General features: G+C 47.4%; 1 protein-coding gene across 3 annotated transcripts in view; it reads right to left on the bottom strand.

Annotated features, from left to right (window-relative positions):
• The window catches only part of PYROXD1 (pyridine nucleotide-disulphide oxidoreductase domain 1), a 274,293-nt gene that overhangs the window by 184,553 nt on the left and 76,274 nt on the right, over nt 1-13,466 (bottom strand). The window contains exons 4-7 of one of the 3 annotated variants that reach the window (XM_086920532.1): nt 11,973-12,101; nt 11,214-11,287; nt 7,217-7,377; nt 506-606 (exon numbers count right to left, since the gene is read on the bottom strand). In XM_086920532.1, coding sequence (XP_086776658.1) covers nt 506-606; nt 7,217-7,377; nt 11,214-11,287; nt 11,973-12,101 — 465 coding nt within the window. Of the gene's footprint in view, nt 1-505; nt 613-7,216; nt 7,378-11,213; nt 11,288-11,972; nt 12,102-13,466 lie in introns of all 3 variants that reach the window. The other 2 variants (XM_086920526.1, XM_086920538.1) reach the window with 2 other exon arrangements.

A 13,466-nucleotide genomic window follows, 5' to 3' on the forward strand; every position in this document is an offset into this window, starting at 1 on the left:
CCAATTGAAGTCAATATTTCTTTTTACAATTTAATGAGAACATTTTCTGTCAGGTGGGAGTTGATTGATTTTTGTTTATTTTTTTTTGTTTAAACTAAGAATCCACCTGAAACCACTCTGCTTTACTAAACTCCCAACCCTTTTTTCCTTACCAGAAAGGCACTTCGCTATATTGTTTCACTATTCGTTTTGCCTTTGCTGTGCTCTGTGCTAGACCAGCTACAGTGCATAGCTAATAATAATCTACAAAAAGAAATTTGGAAAAGAGAGCTTAAGTCAATGAGTCTGCTATGATTTGCAATGTAAGAAACCAATACCAAAGGGTATTTAGGAATAAAAGCAATATTTTGCTAAAAAAAAGTCGGACAAGTTCAAAGTAATATCAGTACATTGACCACAATATGTCATCCAGAGAGAAGCAGTTCTCCTTTTTGGGTAAAGCGTTTTAGAAATTCACTATGGCATACGAAGGCAAATAAGATTGTTTGGGTCATGTATAACCTACATCTTTGGTTGCTTTCAGGTTCAAGCCTTCGTGCCAGTCTGGGCCCAGGGCACTGCCCACTTCCGCAGGTCGTCTGCTGCTGCCTTCATCTGGCTCGCCTTCTGTAACCAGGTAAGAACATGTCATGCATCATCATCACTCACAGCGCACTACCAACAGTCTTTATGTATGTGATTGACACTGTAGGGGCACATAGTAACGACAGCATTACTAAACAGATCTCTGGGGACTTTTTCAGAAGCTCCAGAACAATGAAGGGTTACAGGGCTGAAACTGCAACGAGAGCCTTTTAGGGCTGGTGTCTTTCTGGTTGCCTTTCCGATTAACTAAAAATATATAAAACAATTGAGTTCTTTCTCTTTCTTCACCACTACACTACAACTGACATCTTAAATAGCCCTAACCTAAAAAAAGCAAAAGAAAACATAATGAGAAATAAACTCAAATTAACTTGGTGAACACACATAGGCCATTCCATTACCTGGAAAAAACTTGAAAGACATGAACATGCCCTTCACTCCCTCATTAATGATAGAGATAAAGACTGCTCTTGCACAAGGAGCAGACCTGCATAAATGAACAAGAATTTGCAATGCAGTCGGTCTCGCCTTTGGGATCTTTTATGTTTTTAGATATGCAGCACATTAGCCTGGGTGCTGAAACATCTACTGTTCTTATACATGGAGGGAAAGTAAGCACATGTGTCACATGTCAGGTATGGGAACACATGGAGAGAAATATGGCCTTTCAGCTGGAAATGGTATAGTCCAAAGCTCTGTTTTTAATATAAAATCAGGGCCATCGGTGGTCATATGACTGAAAATCCAAGATTTAATTTTTTTTTTATTGTCTACAGGTGCTCGTGGAAGACCATTTCTATGGACTGGAATCTAGAGAATGCTAAAGTGATTCTGGTATTGTACTGACCTCTGCTGGTCGTTTTCTATCAAGAAAGTTAAATAGAGGCAGTTGAACAGAAAAAAAGTCCTAAGCGGAAGCAGACAAGTCCTAGGGCTGATCTCCAGAGGCCGCAAAGTATATACACATACAAGTATATAATAAGTATATACTAAAGTACCTTAGAGTGGTCTCGAATGCTCAACCTAAAAACCAAAGAGAGTACCGCTCCCTTCTCAAGCCTGGATCTGTAGATGCGTTAAACACCAAATATATAGGATAGTTCTTGAGGAGCCGCGACCACGTCAGCAGGGCTCAGGAGGTTCAATGAAGATCTTGAAGGTTCAAGATCGAGCCGCGACGAGGTCAGCAGGGCTCCGATGTTCTAGTTCCGTAGTTACGAGGATGAGCCACAACAGCATCAGCAGGGCTCGAAGAGTTCCAAAGTTCAGTTTTCCCCAAGGGTAAGCCGCGATCAGATCACCAGGGCTCTCTTGTCCAGGATACAACTGCCTGCTAGTTCTTGGGCGGGCCTTGATATAGTCCAGTGGCCCTTTGATGTCCGGACCCTCGCAGGCGGAGGTCTTAGGCCTTGGGGGCTGGTCGTTGGTGAGGTCCGTCGGTTGGCCCTTTTAATCTCTTTGAAGATGCGTCCGGGAATTCCCAGACGCCCAGCAGGGTCTGGAGCCAGCACTCAGGGAGGCCAGAGGTGTGATCAAAACCAGCTCCCAGGGGAAGGCCAGAGGTGTGACAGAAACCAGTCTCTCAGGGGAGGCCGGAGGTGCAATCAAAACTTCCGGTCTTATTTCACTCGGGGGGCCCTCACCCTCCCAGCTGGGGCTGGCGCATCTGGAGCCTAAGTTTCACTGGGGTCATGCTAGGCCCAGGGGGTCAGGGATCTCGGGAAGGGAAAATGGCTGCCGGTGGGTCTGTGGGGCTTTGCAGGTTCTGGGAGCGCAGGGCCGGGAAGGAGTACGGGGGCATGCCGGGGCTGGTCGTCGGCGTTTGGGCGGACATGGACAGGACGACCAGGGGTTTCTGGGTGCAGGGCTAGGCTAACGGGGTGCTGAGGAACGGGGGTGAACCACGCCACGAGGTCAGATCCAACAACTGGAAGGCCCTTCCTGCACACCACTAAGCACACCAGCCCCACACAGTCACAGCACGCCCCTTCGTGCAAATCACTGAGCACACCATCCCCATACAGCCACAGCACTGGATGCCCTTCTTGCACACCACTGAGCACACTAGACCCACACCGCCACAGCACTGGACGCCCCTTCCTGCCCATCATTGAGCACACAAGCCCCACACAACCACAGCACTGGATGACCCTTTCTACACACCATTTAGCACACCAGCCCCACACAGCCACAGTACTGAACGCATCTTCCTGCACAACACTAAGCACACCAGCCCCACACAGTCACAGCACGCCCCTTCCTGCAAACCACCGAGCACACCAGCCCCATCTAGCCACAGCATAGGACGTCCCTTCCTGCACACCACTGAGCACACCAGACCCGCACCACCACAGAACTGGGAGCCCCTTCCTGCACACCACTGAGCACACCAGCCCCACACAGTCACAGCACTGGATGCCCCTACCTGCACACTAGCCCCACACTGCCACAGCACTGGATACCCCTTCCTGCACACCATTGAGCACACTTGCCCCACACAACCACAGCACTGGACCCCCCTTCCTGCACACCACTGAGCACACCAGCCCGACACAGTCAAAACACACCCCTTCCTGCACACCACTGCACACACCAGCCCCACAAAGCCACAGCACGCCCCTTCCTGCAAACCATTGAGCACACCAGCCCCACACAGCACTGTACGCCCCTTCTTGCACACCACCCCCTGACAGTCACAGCACTGGACGCCCCTTTCTGCACACAACTAAGGACACCGGCCCCACACAGTCACAGCACGCTCATTCCTGCAAACCACCGAGCACACCAGCCCCATATAGCCACAGCACTGGGCGCCCCTTCCTGCATACCACTGAGCACACCAGCCCCATACAGTCACAGCAGGCCCCTTCCTGCAAACCACTGAGCACACCAGCCTCATACAGCCACAGCACTGGACGCCCTTTCCTGCACACCACTGAGCGCACTAGACCCACACCACCACAGCACTGGATGCCCCTTCCAGCACACCATTGAGCACACTTGCCCCACACCGCCACAGCACTGAACCCCCCTTCCTGCACACCAGTGAGCACACCAGCCCCACACAGAAACTGCACACCCCTTCCTGCACACCACTGAGCACACTAGACCCACAATGCCACAGCACTGAACGCACCTTCCTGCACACCACTAAGCACACCGGCTCCATACAGCCACAGCACTGGACGCCCCTTCCTGCACTGCATTGAGCACAACAGCCCCTCACAGCCACAGCACTGGACGCTCCTTCCTGCACACCACTGCGCACACCAGCCCCACATAGCCACAGCACACCCCTTCCTGCAAACAATTGAGCACACCAGACTCACACATTCACAGCACGCCCCTTCCTGCATACCACTGAGTACACCAGTCCCACACAGCCACAGCACTGGACACCCCTTCCTGCACACCATTGAGCACTCTAGCCCCACGCCGCTACAGCACCGGACGCCCCTTCCTGCACACCACTGAGCACGCCAGCCCCACATAGCCACAGCACTGGACACCCATTCCTGCTCACCACTGAGGACACCAGCCCCACACAGCCACAGCACTGGACACCCCTTCCTGCAAACCACTGCGCACAACAGCCCCACATATCTACATCACGCCCCTTCCTGCAAACCATTGAGCACACCAGACTCACACAGTCACAGCACCCCCCTTCCTACATACCACTGAGTACACCAGTCCCACACAGCCACAGCACTGGACACCCCTTCCTGCACACCATTGAGCACTCTAGCCCCACGCCGCCACAGCACTGGGCGCCCCTTCCTGCACACCACTGAGCACGCCAGCCCCACACAGCCACAGCACTGGATGCCCATTCCTGCATACCACTAAGAACACCAGCCCCACACCACGACAGCACTGGACGCCCATTCCTGCACGCCATTCGTCACAGCACTGGACGCCCCTTCCTGCACACCACTGAGCACACTAGCCCCTCACAGCTACCGTACCGGACGCCTCTTCCTGCAAACCAATGAGCACACCAGCCCCATACAGCCACAGCACTGGACGCCCCTTCCGGCACATAATTGAGCACACCAGCCCAATAATGCCACAGCACTGAACGCACCTTCCTGCACACCACTGAGCACACCGGCCCCACACAGCCACAGCACTGGACACCCCTTCCTGCACACCACTGAGCACACTAGAGCCACACTGCCACAGCACTGAACGCACCTTCCTGCACACCACTGAGCACACCAGCTCCATATTTATTTATTTATTTATTTTATTTAGGATTTGTAATGTGCGTAGCTGCCTCAGCGACGAGGCATCCCAGCGCTACCAGAAAACCCCATGAACCCAGGACCGAACAGTGAAACTGCAACAGTTAGACTACCTGAGGTGTTTATGGCTTTTTGAAATGTCAGATGGTTCGGCATTGCTCTCATGGTGAGAGGGAGCGAATTCCAGAGTTTCGCGGCCAGATAACTGAAGGAACGACCAACAACCCTCGCTCTCCAAACATGTGGAACGCGGGCCAGCGCAAGGTCAGCAGATCGAAGCAGGCGCCCCGGCACATAGTACTCCAACAAGTGGAGTAGCCCTGGTGGGGCCTGTAGTGTCAAGATCTTATGTGAATAACAAAATGACTTAAACTCAATACACCAGTCAACTGGCAGCCAATGGAGCCTTGCAGCACATGAACAACTGAGTGAGATCTAGGCAATGCAACCAAAAGCCGGGCCGCCGAATTCTGAACGCTCTGCAGGTGTTTAATGCTCGCCTTGTTGGCGCCCAAGTAAAGACAGTTGGCACAGTCCAATCTGGACATGATGGACGCCTGAATGATAGTCTGACGCACTTTAGGGGGAAAGAAACCGAGCGATGGTCTGAGACCACGCAATAGCCCAAAGCAGGTCCCAGCGACTGCTTTCATCTGTTTATCAAAAGTCAGGTCCCTGTCGAGCCACACGCCCAGATTTTTCTCCGCCTCTTTAGGGCGGAGGGAGGGCTTCAGGCGATCCGGCCAGTACTGCTCAGACCAAAGCTCTTAGTCCTTGCCAAAGAGGAGAATCTCAGACTTGCTGGTGTTCAACTGTAAACAGTTAGCCGCCATCCAGTCTGAGATACCCAAGAGGTTGTCCTTAAACTTACCCACATTGGTATTGCACTTCTTCAAGAAAGCAAATACCAGTTGGGTATCGTTGGCGTAAGACTTCAGGGACAGCCCCCTGCTCTTAGCCACCTCTGCCAACGGTCACACGCAACACCCCCTGACCCCCCCACAAAACTATTTCCCATAAATTACCAATAGAAATGGGTTTGCTCCGTCTCCGATGTCACCCTGAAAACACATTTAATCATGTCTATGACAGACAGATTTGTGGTTTCTAGGGTTGAAATGGCTGTATAATGTATTGATGCATGTGTTTACAATGCATGCCTTTACAACGCGGGATTACAACGAACGTGTGGTTACAACGCTTTCCATTACAACACGAGTCGTTACAACTTGCCTTAGTGAAGAACTTGACTTTGGAATAGTGTATTTTATTATTCCAATTCCAGTCTGAGCAACAGTAGGGAAGGTGTTGGATTTAAAATCCAACACTGAGTTCCCTAAAGCAAGTTGTTGTAACAACTTGCATTGTAATGGAACGCACAGTAACAATGCGTTTGTAGTGCCTGCGTTGTCATGGCACTGCGTAGTTCTGTCTGCGTTGTAAATGCTTTTTCCCTTTGAAATCTACCAGTCACACTATAAGGGGCTGATTTATAGTTTGGCAAATGGTGTTAGTACGATTGTTATGGTGAAGTCCTTTACTGCATCCATAGCGAAGGTATTCAACCACCCAAATTCAGCGATGTCCGCAAGACATTGCTTGCATTTATGCCGCCACAGCGGTTTCTGTAAATGCATTGAAAGTGTGTCATGCGGCTCTGTCAACATAACGGTGCCACACTGGACATTTTCAATTTCTTTCTTTTATTTTCACAAACAAAATCCAAACCAGGATTTTTGTTTTGAAAATAGATTTAAAAAAAGCAACGGAAATATTCTTTTGCCCCGTGGGAGGGAAGTGGGGTTGGTCATTGAAAAGTTTTCACTTTTATTTACGGACATGTTTTGGGTGGCAATAAGTCAAAGCATACTGCCCATTTGTCCGTCCAGTAAATCAGGCAAGTGGACACATGGCCAAACCTCTAATGGCCTTTATGTTGTCGTGTCATTAGAGGAGTATGTAGGTGGCTGAGATGGAGTTGTCTCTGTTATCTACATAGTGAAGGTGTGCCGGTCTGTAAATCAGGCAGGCAGAGAATCAGCTTGGCAGATAGGGTACTCCGTTGCCTTTGCGACTGTACCATCCTTGCCAAACTCTAAATCGGCCCCTCTGTCCCTTGTGCAGGACTGGATGCACATTTATATATAAGGCCATACAGACAAGCAGCGTGGGCCAAGAGGCATGACCCCCTTTTCAGCAGTTCAAAGCCTTTCAGCAGCCTAAGGAGATTGCGAGGAGGATACCATGTTTGTAAGCATATTCAGTTAAGAAACAAAGATCTCCTTTCGCAGTAAGTGACTATGTATTAAACAATTAGACATTCAAGTTAATCAGAAGCACACTTAGGGGGAAATTAGTGTTATAAAATGGATCTTATGCATTACCTTCAGTTGTATATTTAGTTCTTTTCAAAGGCTTTGGAGCCTGTGGCTTTTCCGTCCTTAGCTGAGAAATAAGGAATTCAGCTGCCCCAGCATCAAAGAAGGTATTGCCAATAGCTTTATCCCTTATGGCCCATATCACTTCACACCCTTCAATTTCATAGCTAAAAAGAAAACAAAGACAATTACTAGATACGGTTCTGATGTAATGGAAATAGCCATTTACTGACCAAATATAACATGCATGTAGTTAAAGAAGGTCCAAAAAATAGAAGATTCTTATTCTGGAAAACCTATCAGAGCCCAAAAGGAGGTGGCAACCGAAGTGTCAATCTACAAAGACATGAACAGGAGCAAAACAATGCGAAACGTGGAATAAAAGGAGGTGATCAAATTGAACAAGCAACTTATTCAGACATGTTTGTTGCTTCGCAATAAGGAAAGGTAAGAAACGGGCAGAGAAGAATGTGAACGAGAGAAATTCAGGCCCTCTCTCAGACTACACTGGACAGTTTGTTGTTTGTCTCCTGAAGCACTATCACTCAATCTCAGCAGATAGGATTGATGCCCAAAAAGAGCTAGTGCACCAAGCGCCTACACACCAGTTTTCTGTGCCATCGCCATGCATAAACAAGCATTTGCAGTGCAATAGGTCTCACATTTGTGAGAGGTAGAGCTACTGGCGTTGTAAATGACAATGTCTTTTACCTATGCGTTTTGATTTGCTGTTTGCTTCAAGCGACACAGACGGGAGAGGACAAAGGAGATGAGAAGGAAAGAAGGAAAACGGACAGGAGACTAGTTGCTCTAGACTCGGGCTGCAGAGGTTCTTCAGCAGCAAACAGGTGCTGCACCAGTTTTTTTAATAGCTTGCTGTAGGGAAAACAGTGCTGGAAAGTTGATGCATGGATTTTGTGTCTTTGAAACACCCAAACCCAATCTAAGGGCCCAGAGCTTGGCACCACTTGGCAGGTCAGAACTCCCAGTAGAGGAGTTCAGGGGGGCTGCAGATGAAGTCTTTGATGGCCCTGAGAGGGGAAGTGGTGGTCTCCAGGGCCTTTAAAGGCATGAGGAAGGGGGGGGGGGGGCACATGCCTTCTCCTATTTTAAAAATAAACCCAGTGGAGATGGTGGTCCCCTAGGGTAAAACTCCCCTTCTGGAGGGGGGCTGCATGCACCCCCTACAATTTTTATTATTTAAAGCATGCCCTTGGTACCTGCCCCACACAGGAGCAGGAAAAAAAAACAAGCATTGGAGACCGTGCTCGTATTCCTACCGTGCTCCCTTCTATTTTTTTCCAGCTTTTTGTTTGGGACTCGGCTAAAAACGAGTCACACAATGGCTGCCAACACTTCCTGGTTGAAGTGTTGGCAGCCAATCAGATATCTGCACGAGATCAGGAGGATTTGGGATTCTAGATATACGAATCTGATATTCCTTTAATATTTCCAAAACTACTTAATGGATTTGCACCAAGTAACAACAAGAATTGGTATAGCCAATAGGTCTCACCTTTGGGACCTTATACGTGTTTAGCCATGCAACAGTTGATGTTGTTGCACCAAGGATATTGTGCTGCATAACTTAACACTTATAAGGTCCCAAAGGCAAGACCTATTGGCTATGCCAATCCTTTTTTTATTTTTACTTTAAGCCATGTAGCAAAGCAGCTGATGCTTCCTGAGGCAGAAGCAGCCAATCTTTTCAATTATTGCATTCAAATTGGATGAGGAGCAATTGGGTGGATTATAAATTGAAAGATTCCTAGAGAGTCTAGGTAATGACCTGAACTGAAGAGGCTCGCATGAAGGCAACTGGCTGCTTGAAGTGCTGGATAGGGCCTTCTGAAACCATGTCGCAGTATCTTGTAATATTACGACCTAGATAATTTCTGAATCAGAGTACGCACTTCGAGGCAAAATGGTCATATTTGATACAATAGACCTATTTGCAATTTAGAACGTGGTTGGTTAATCGTCGGATTATGCAGATGGGTAGGGTAACACTGTGAGGGCATATATAGAGGTGCAGTCTTAGCAAAAGACCATTTTGATTGGGGGCGCTCAGTAACTTTGGAAGGTACCACCACACTTATATTAGCAAGGAGCTGTGTATGCCTTAGAAAGGCTTGGGTGGCCGTTAGAACCAAAGTGGCCGTTCACTCTTATTACGTGATACGTTTTGATGATTTACCGGAAACATCTAGTCTGTTTCCAGGTGCACTGTGCGTGCTGTTATGGGAGGTGGGCCACCGATGTGTCTTTGTTTCTGTTGTTACAGTGCGCAGCATTCACCTCGCTACTTCAGTGCAGGCAAGCGCAGGGAGCCATGTGAGGTGTAGTCTTCACAGACCATGGAGCAGCTGGGCTCTATTGTTCTGAGATGCGGGAGCGGGGACCCAGCAAAGCCACCTCCATTCTTCAGTCTATTGGACCGGAGCCAGCACCGACGCAGAAAATTGCTCTCCAGGGGTGCAAGGCTGCGGGTAAGGGTAATGGAAGGGGAAAAGTAAATAGGACAGGGGGCTCTGAGTTGATGTCTGGAAAACGAGGGGTGCACAGCCAGTCCAAAAATGCAAGGGATGGGGCGCCGAGCTGTAAAATGGGGGAGTAGACTGAAAGTGCCGGGACGCGAGGCCACAACGTGAACGCGACAAAGACTTTGAAATAGGAAACCAAACAGATGGCACACAGCATGCCCCTGCTCGTAACCGAAATGGAAACAGATGGCGTAGCTGCTCGTTCCTGCAAGGTAAGTGCCATACATGCACGAGTGCTCATTGGAAACAGTGCAGTACATGCACGAGTTTCCCAAAAAGTCCTGAGTGATTCCAAGAGGTCACTCCTAAGCAGCACTTGTATGCTGTGTTAGGCTCGACCTAAAAAGGACTTTATATGGACCCAGAGCTGCCTTTCTGCCAAATTTGGTGCAATTCCATCCAACGGTTTGGGCCGTTATGTTCAAAATCGCTATGAGAAGCTGCATGGGGTAAATGCATTTTGACACCCCCTTTTTCTCAGTGCCCCGGATCACCCCAAAACTTTCAAGACAACAGCTGAAAATTTCTCGAGGGTTCATCAAATTGTACCAAAGCTATTGACACTAGGCCATAGATATATACATATATACTGGCCTGAAGGACAGAGACAGACAGACAGACACTCACAAACACTATTGACCCAAAGATGTGCCGGTTTTTTATCCCTAAACTACCCTAAACTACAATTAGCCTTCATTTCTTGTCTTTACTTCAATCACAAAAGAAGAACTGTATTATGTCTAAATGGGCATTCAGTGAAGACAGAATAGAGCAATGAAAAGGACACATATAGGATTGGGTTGTGGGGTTTCGTACATGATCCTGCATAATTGAGATAAAGATTGGTCATGGTAAAGTATCAGGATGTAAATCATCCCTAGCCAACCCATCCCCCCCCCCCTGCTCCCGAGGGTCAATTTCTGTTGCCAACTATGCACAAATCCTGACACCCTCCAACTTCAAAAAATGTTTTGAAGAAATATATTTTAGAAGAGGTTGCAGTAGAATTGCCCAGTGCTGTCAGTATCTTGTTGTCACTACCACACAGCGAAATTATGATAGACAAACACTTGAGAAACAATTATATTACCAACATAGTTTTTTTTATAGTTTTTAATATTTCTTAACCTATGAAGGCTCAGTGTATGTTTCCTTGTGGACATGAAGAGGGCTTCCCAGTTACAGTTCTGGTGTGAGGAGTGACATTTCCTCTGTTATGGTGTTAGTGCAGGTCAGCATATTAAGCATATAGAAAGAATTCACCCGCAATGACTTGGCAGCAGCAAGATCTTCATAAATTAGGTGGACCCTATTAAAAGTTTTTTTTTTCAAAGTATGCATTATTCTACATTATGATATTAGGTCAATTGAGAAGCAACTTCTAAAACATGTAAGAGGACTACAAAAAGCAGAAACAACACAGTTCTTTCCCATAATATCTTACACATAAACATACTTACGCCAACTCAAGTGCTATCCCCCCATTTCCAACAATTGCTATCCTTTTGGCTTGTTTAAGTTGTTTTTGAAATTCCTGCATTCAAAGGGAGAAAGAAGTTAGTGTGGCCATTCCTAATTAGTTGAACAACACTCATCATATCACATCATCACACATCATATAGAAGCAGAGTAGGACAAATTGGAACAATCTTCTTATAAATTTATTTAAAAAAAATGCAAATCTAATGCATAACAATCAAAGTAATCTAACTGAAAACTCTATTCAGTAGAATAAGTGTGAACTACAAAATATGTGTTACAGGATTGCTTGAGCCATTATCCCCCTTAAAGCGGGGTCTTCTTTTATCATGCTTTAATGTTACAAACAAAAATAGTTATGTGAAGAAACCCACTTTTCAAAACCTCGGTTTAACATTACACCTACCTACACGAGGCTTCTTGGGACGTTCTAAAAACCTGCTATATCATTGTAAAATATAAACAGACTGTGGAACAGGACCAAATATTTTAAAGAAGAACACTAAAATTATTCATGGTAAAGGATGAGATTGTTCCTTAAATATTGTAAAGTAAAAAGGTGAAAACTTCAATTTGTTACTGCACATCTGTCAGGTCGATATTATCATAGACTGGAGAAATAAGACTCTTTCAGTAGAGATGTACACTGGTAAATAACAGTTCCAATGTTTATTTGTATATTTATCAATTACTAATGTGGCACCTTCAAAATAAATTCACCTCATGAACGTAAATATTACCTTGGCACTGTCTGTATCACGAATGCCCAATACATATGGATTTCCTTCAGATATCAGCTTGGGTTTGGCTCCGGCACATATACAAAGCTTTTCATATTTATATTGTTTATCATCGTCTGTCACAATTATCTGTAATAAGATTGAAGAGATGAAATAGTTAACAGGCTACAAGGGTGCTCTCTGCTACTCAAGCATAGAAACATTCCTGGATTAACATGCTTTAGAAACTTTGGCGATTTCATGGATGATTCCAGAGCGCCCTTAAAAGAAATATTTTTAAAACGCATATATTTAATGGCCTTTTCTAAAAGCATTGTCAATGTATTGGAAGGCGTTTGCCATCAATAATAAGTCGTTTTCGGAGAACGGGGAGAAAGGAGAGAACGCAAATGAGAGACAGGACTCCCACAGGGTTTATACCACCAGCCACCACCTGTTCTAGCCTCAGAGGTGAAATGTCTGCTTCCTGTATTTTGCTATTCATTTGAATACTTTTTCAAGTGTTTACTAGAACGTTATATGTTAGGAACACACTGTTGTGTTCTTTCCGCTTAGCATCTACTGTAGAGCCACTAGCAATTCCCATCACAGACATGAACAAGCATTTACAATGGAATGGTCTTGGCATTCTTAAAGTTGGAGCTATTGGCATAGCACATGACATTATTTTTATTTATATATATTTTTTTTTAAACAAAAATAAATGGCATTGTCATTTACAATGCCAATAGCAAGGCAGGAGAGCAAGCACAAGCAACGAGGGGGCAGGACAACAAGCACAAGCAACGGGGTGGGGGCGGTGGGGACAGCAAGCACGAGCAACGAGGGAGGGGCAGGACAGCAAGCACAAGCAACGAGGGGGGAAACGGGAGCAAGCACAATCAACAAGGGGGCAGGACAGCAAGCACAAGCAACGAGGGGGGGCCAGGACAGCAAGCACGAGCAACGGGGGGGGCAGGGGTGCCAGCACAAGCAACGAGGGGGGGGCAGGACAGCAAGCACGAGCAACGGGGGGCAGGGGAGCAAGCACAATCAACGAGAGGGCAGGACAGCAAGCACAAGCAACGAGGGGAGGGGAGGACAGCAAGCACAAGCAACGAGGGGGGCAGGACAGCAAGCACAAGCAACAAGGGGGGGCAGGACAGCAAGCACGAGCATCGAGGGGGCAGGACAGCAAGCACAAGCAACGAGGGGGGGCAGGACAGCAAGCACAAGCAACGAGGGGGGGCAGGACAGCAAGCACAAGCAACGAGGGCAGCAAGCACAAGCAACGAGGGGGGGCAGGACAGCAAGCACAAGCAACGAGGGGGGCAGGACAGCAAGCACAAGCAACGAGGGGGGCAGGACAGCAAGCACGAGCAACGAGGGGGCAGGACAGCAAGCACAAGCAATGAGGGGGGGCAGGACAGCAAGCACGAGCAACGCACACAGACAGAGCCACACACACACACACAGAGAGCCGAACACACACACACACAGACAGAGCCACACACA

The sequence above is a fragment of the Lissotriton vulgaris genome, chromosome 1_1, assembly GCF_964263255.1.
Source record: "Lissotriton vulgaris chromosome 1_1, aLisVul1.2, whole genome shotgun sequence".
NCBI lineage: Eukaryota > Metazoa > Chordata > Amphibia > Caudata > Salamandridae > Lissotriton > Lissotriton vulgaris.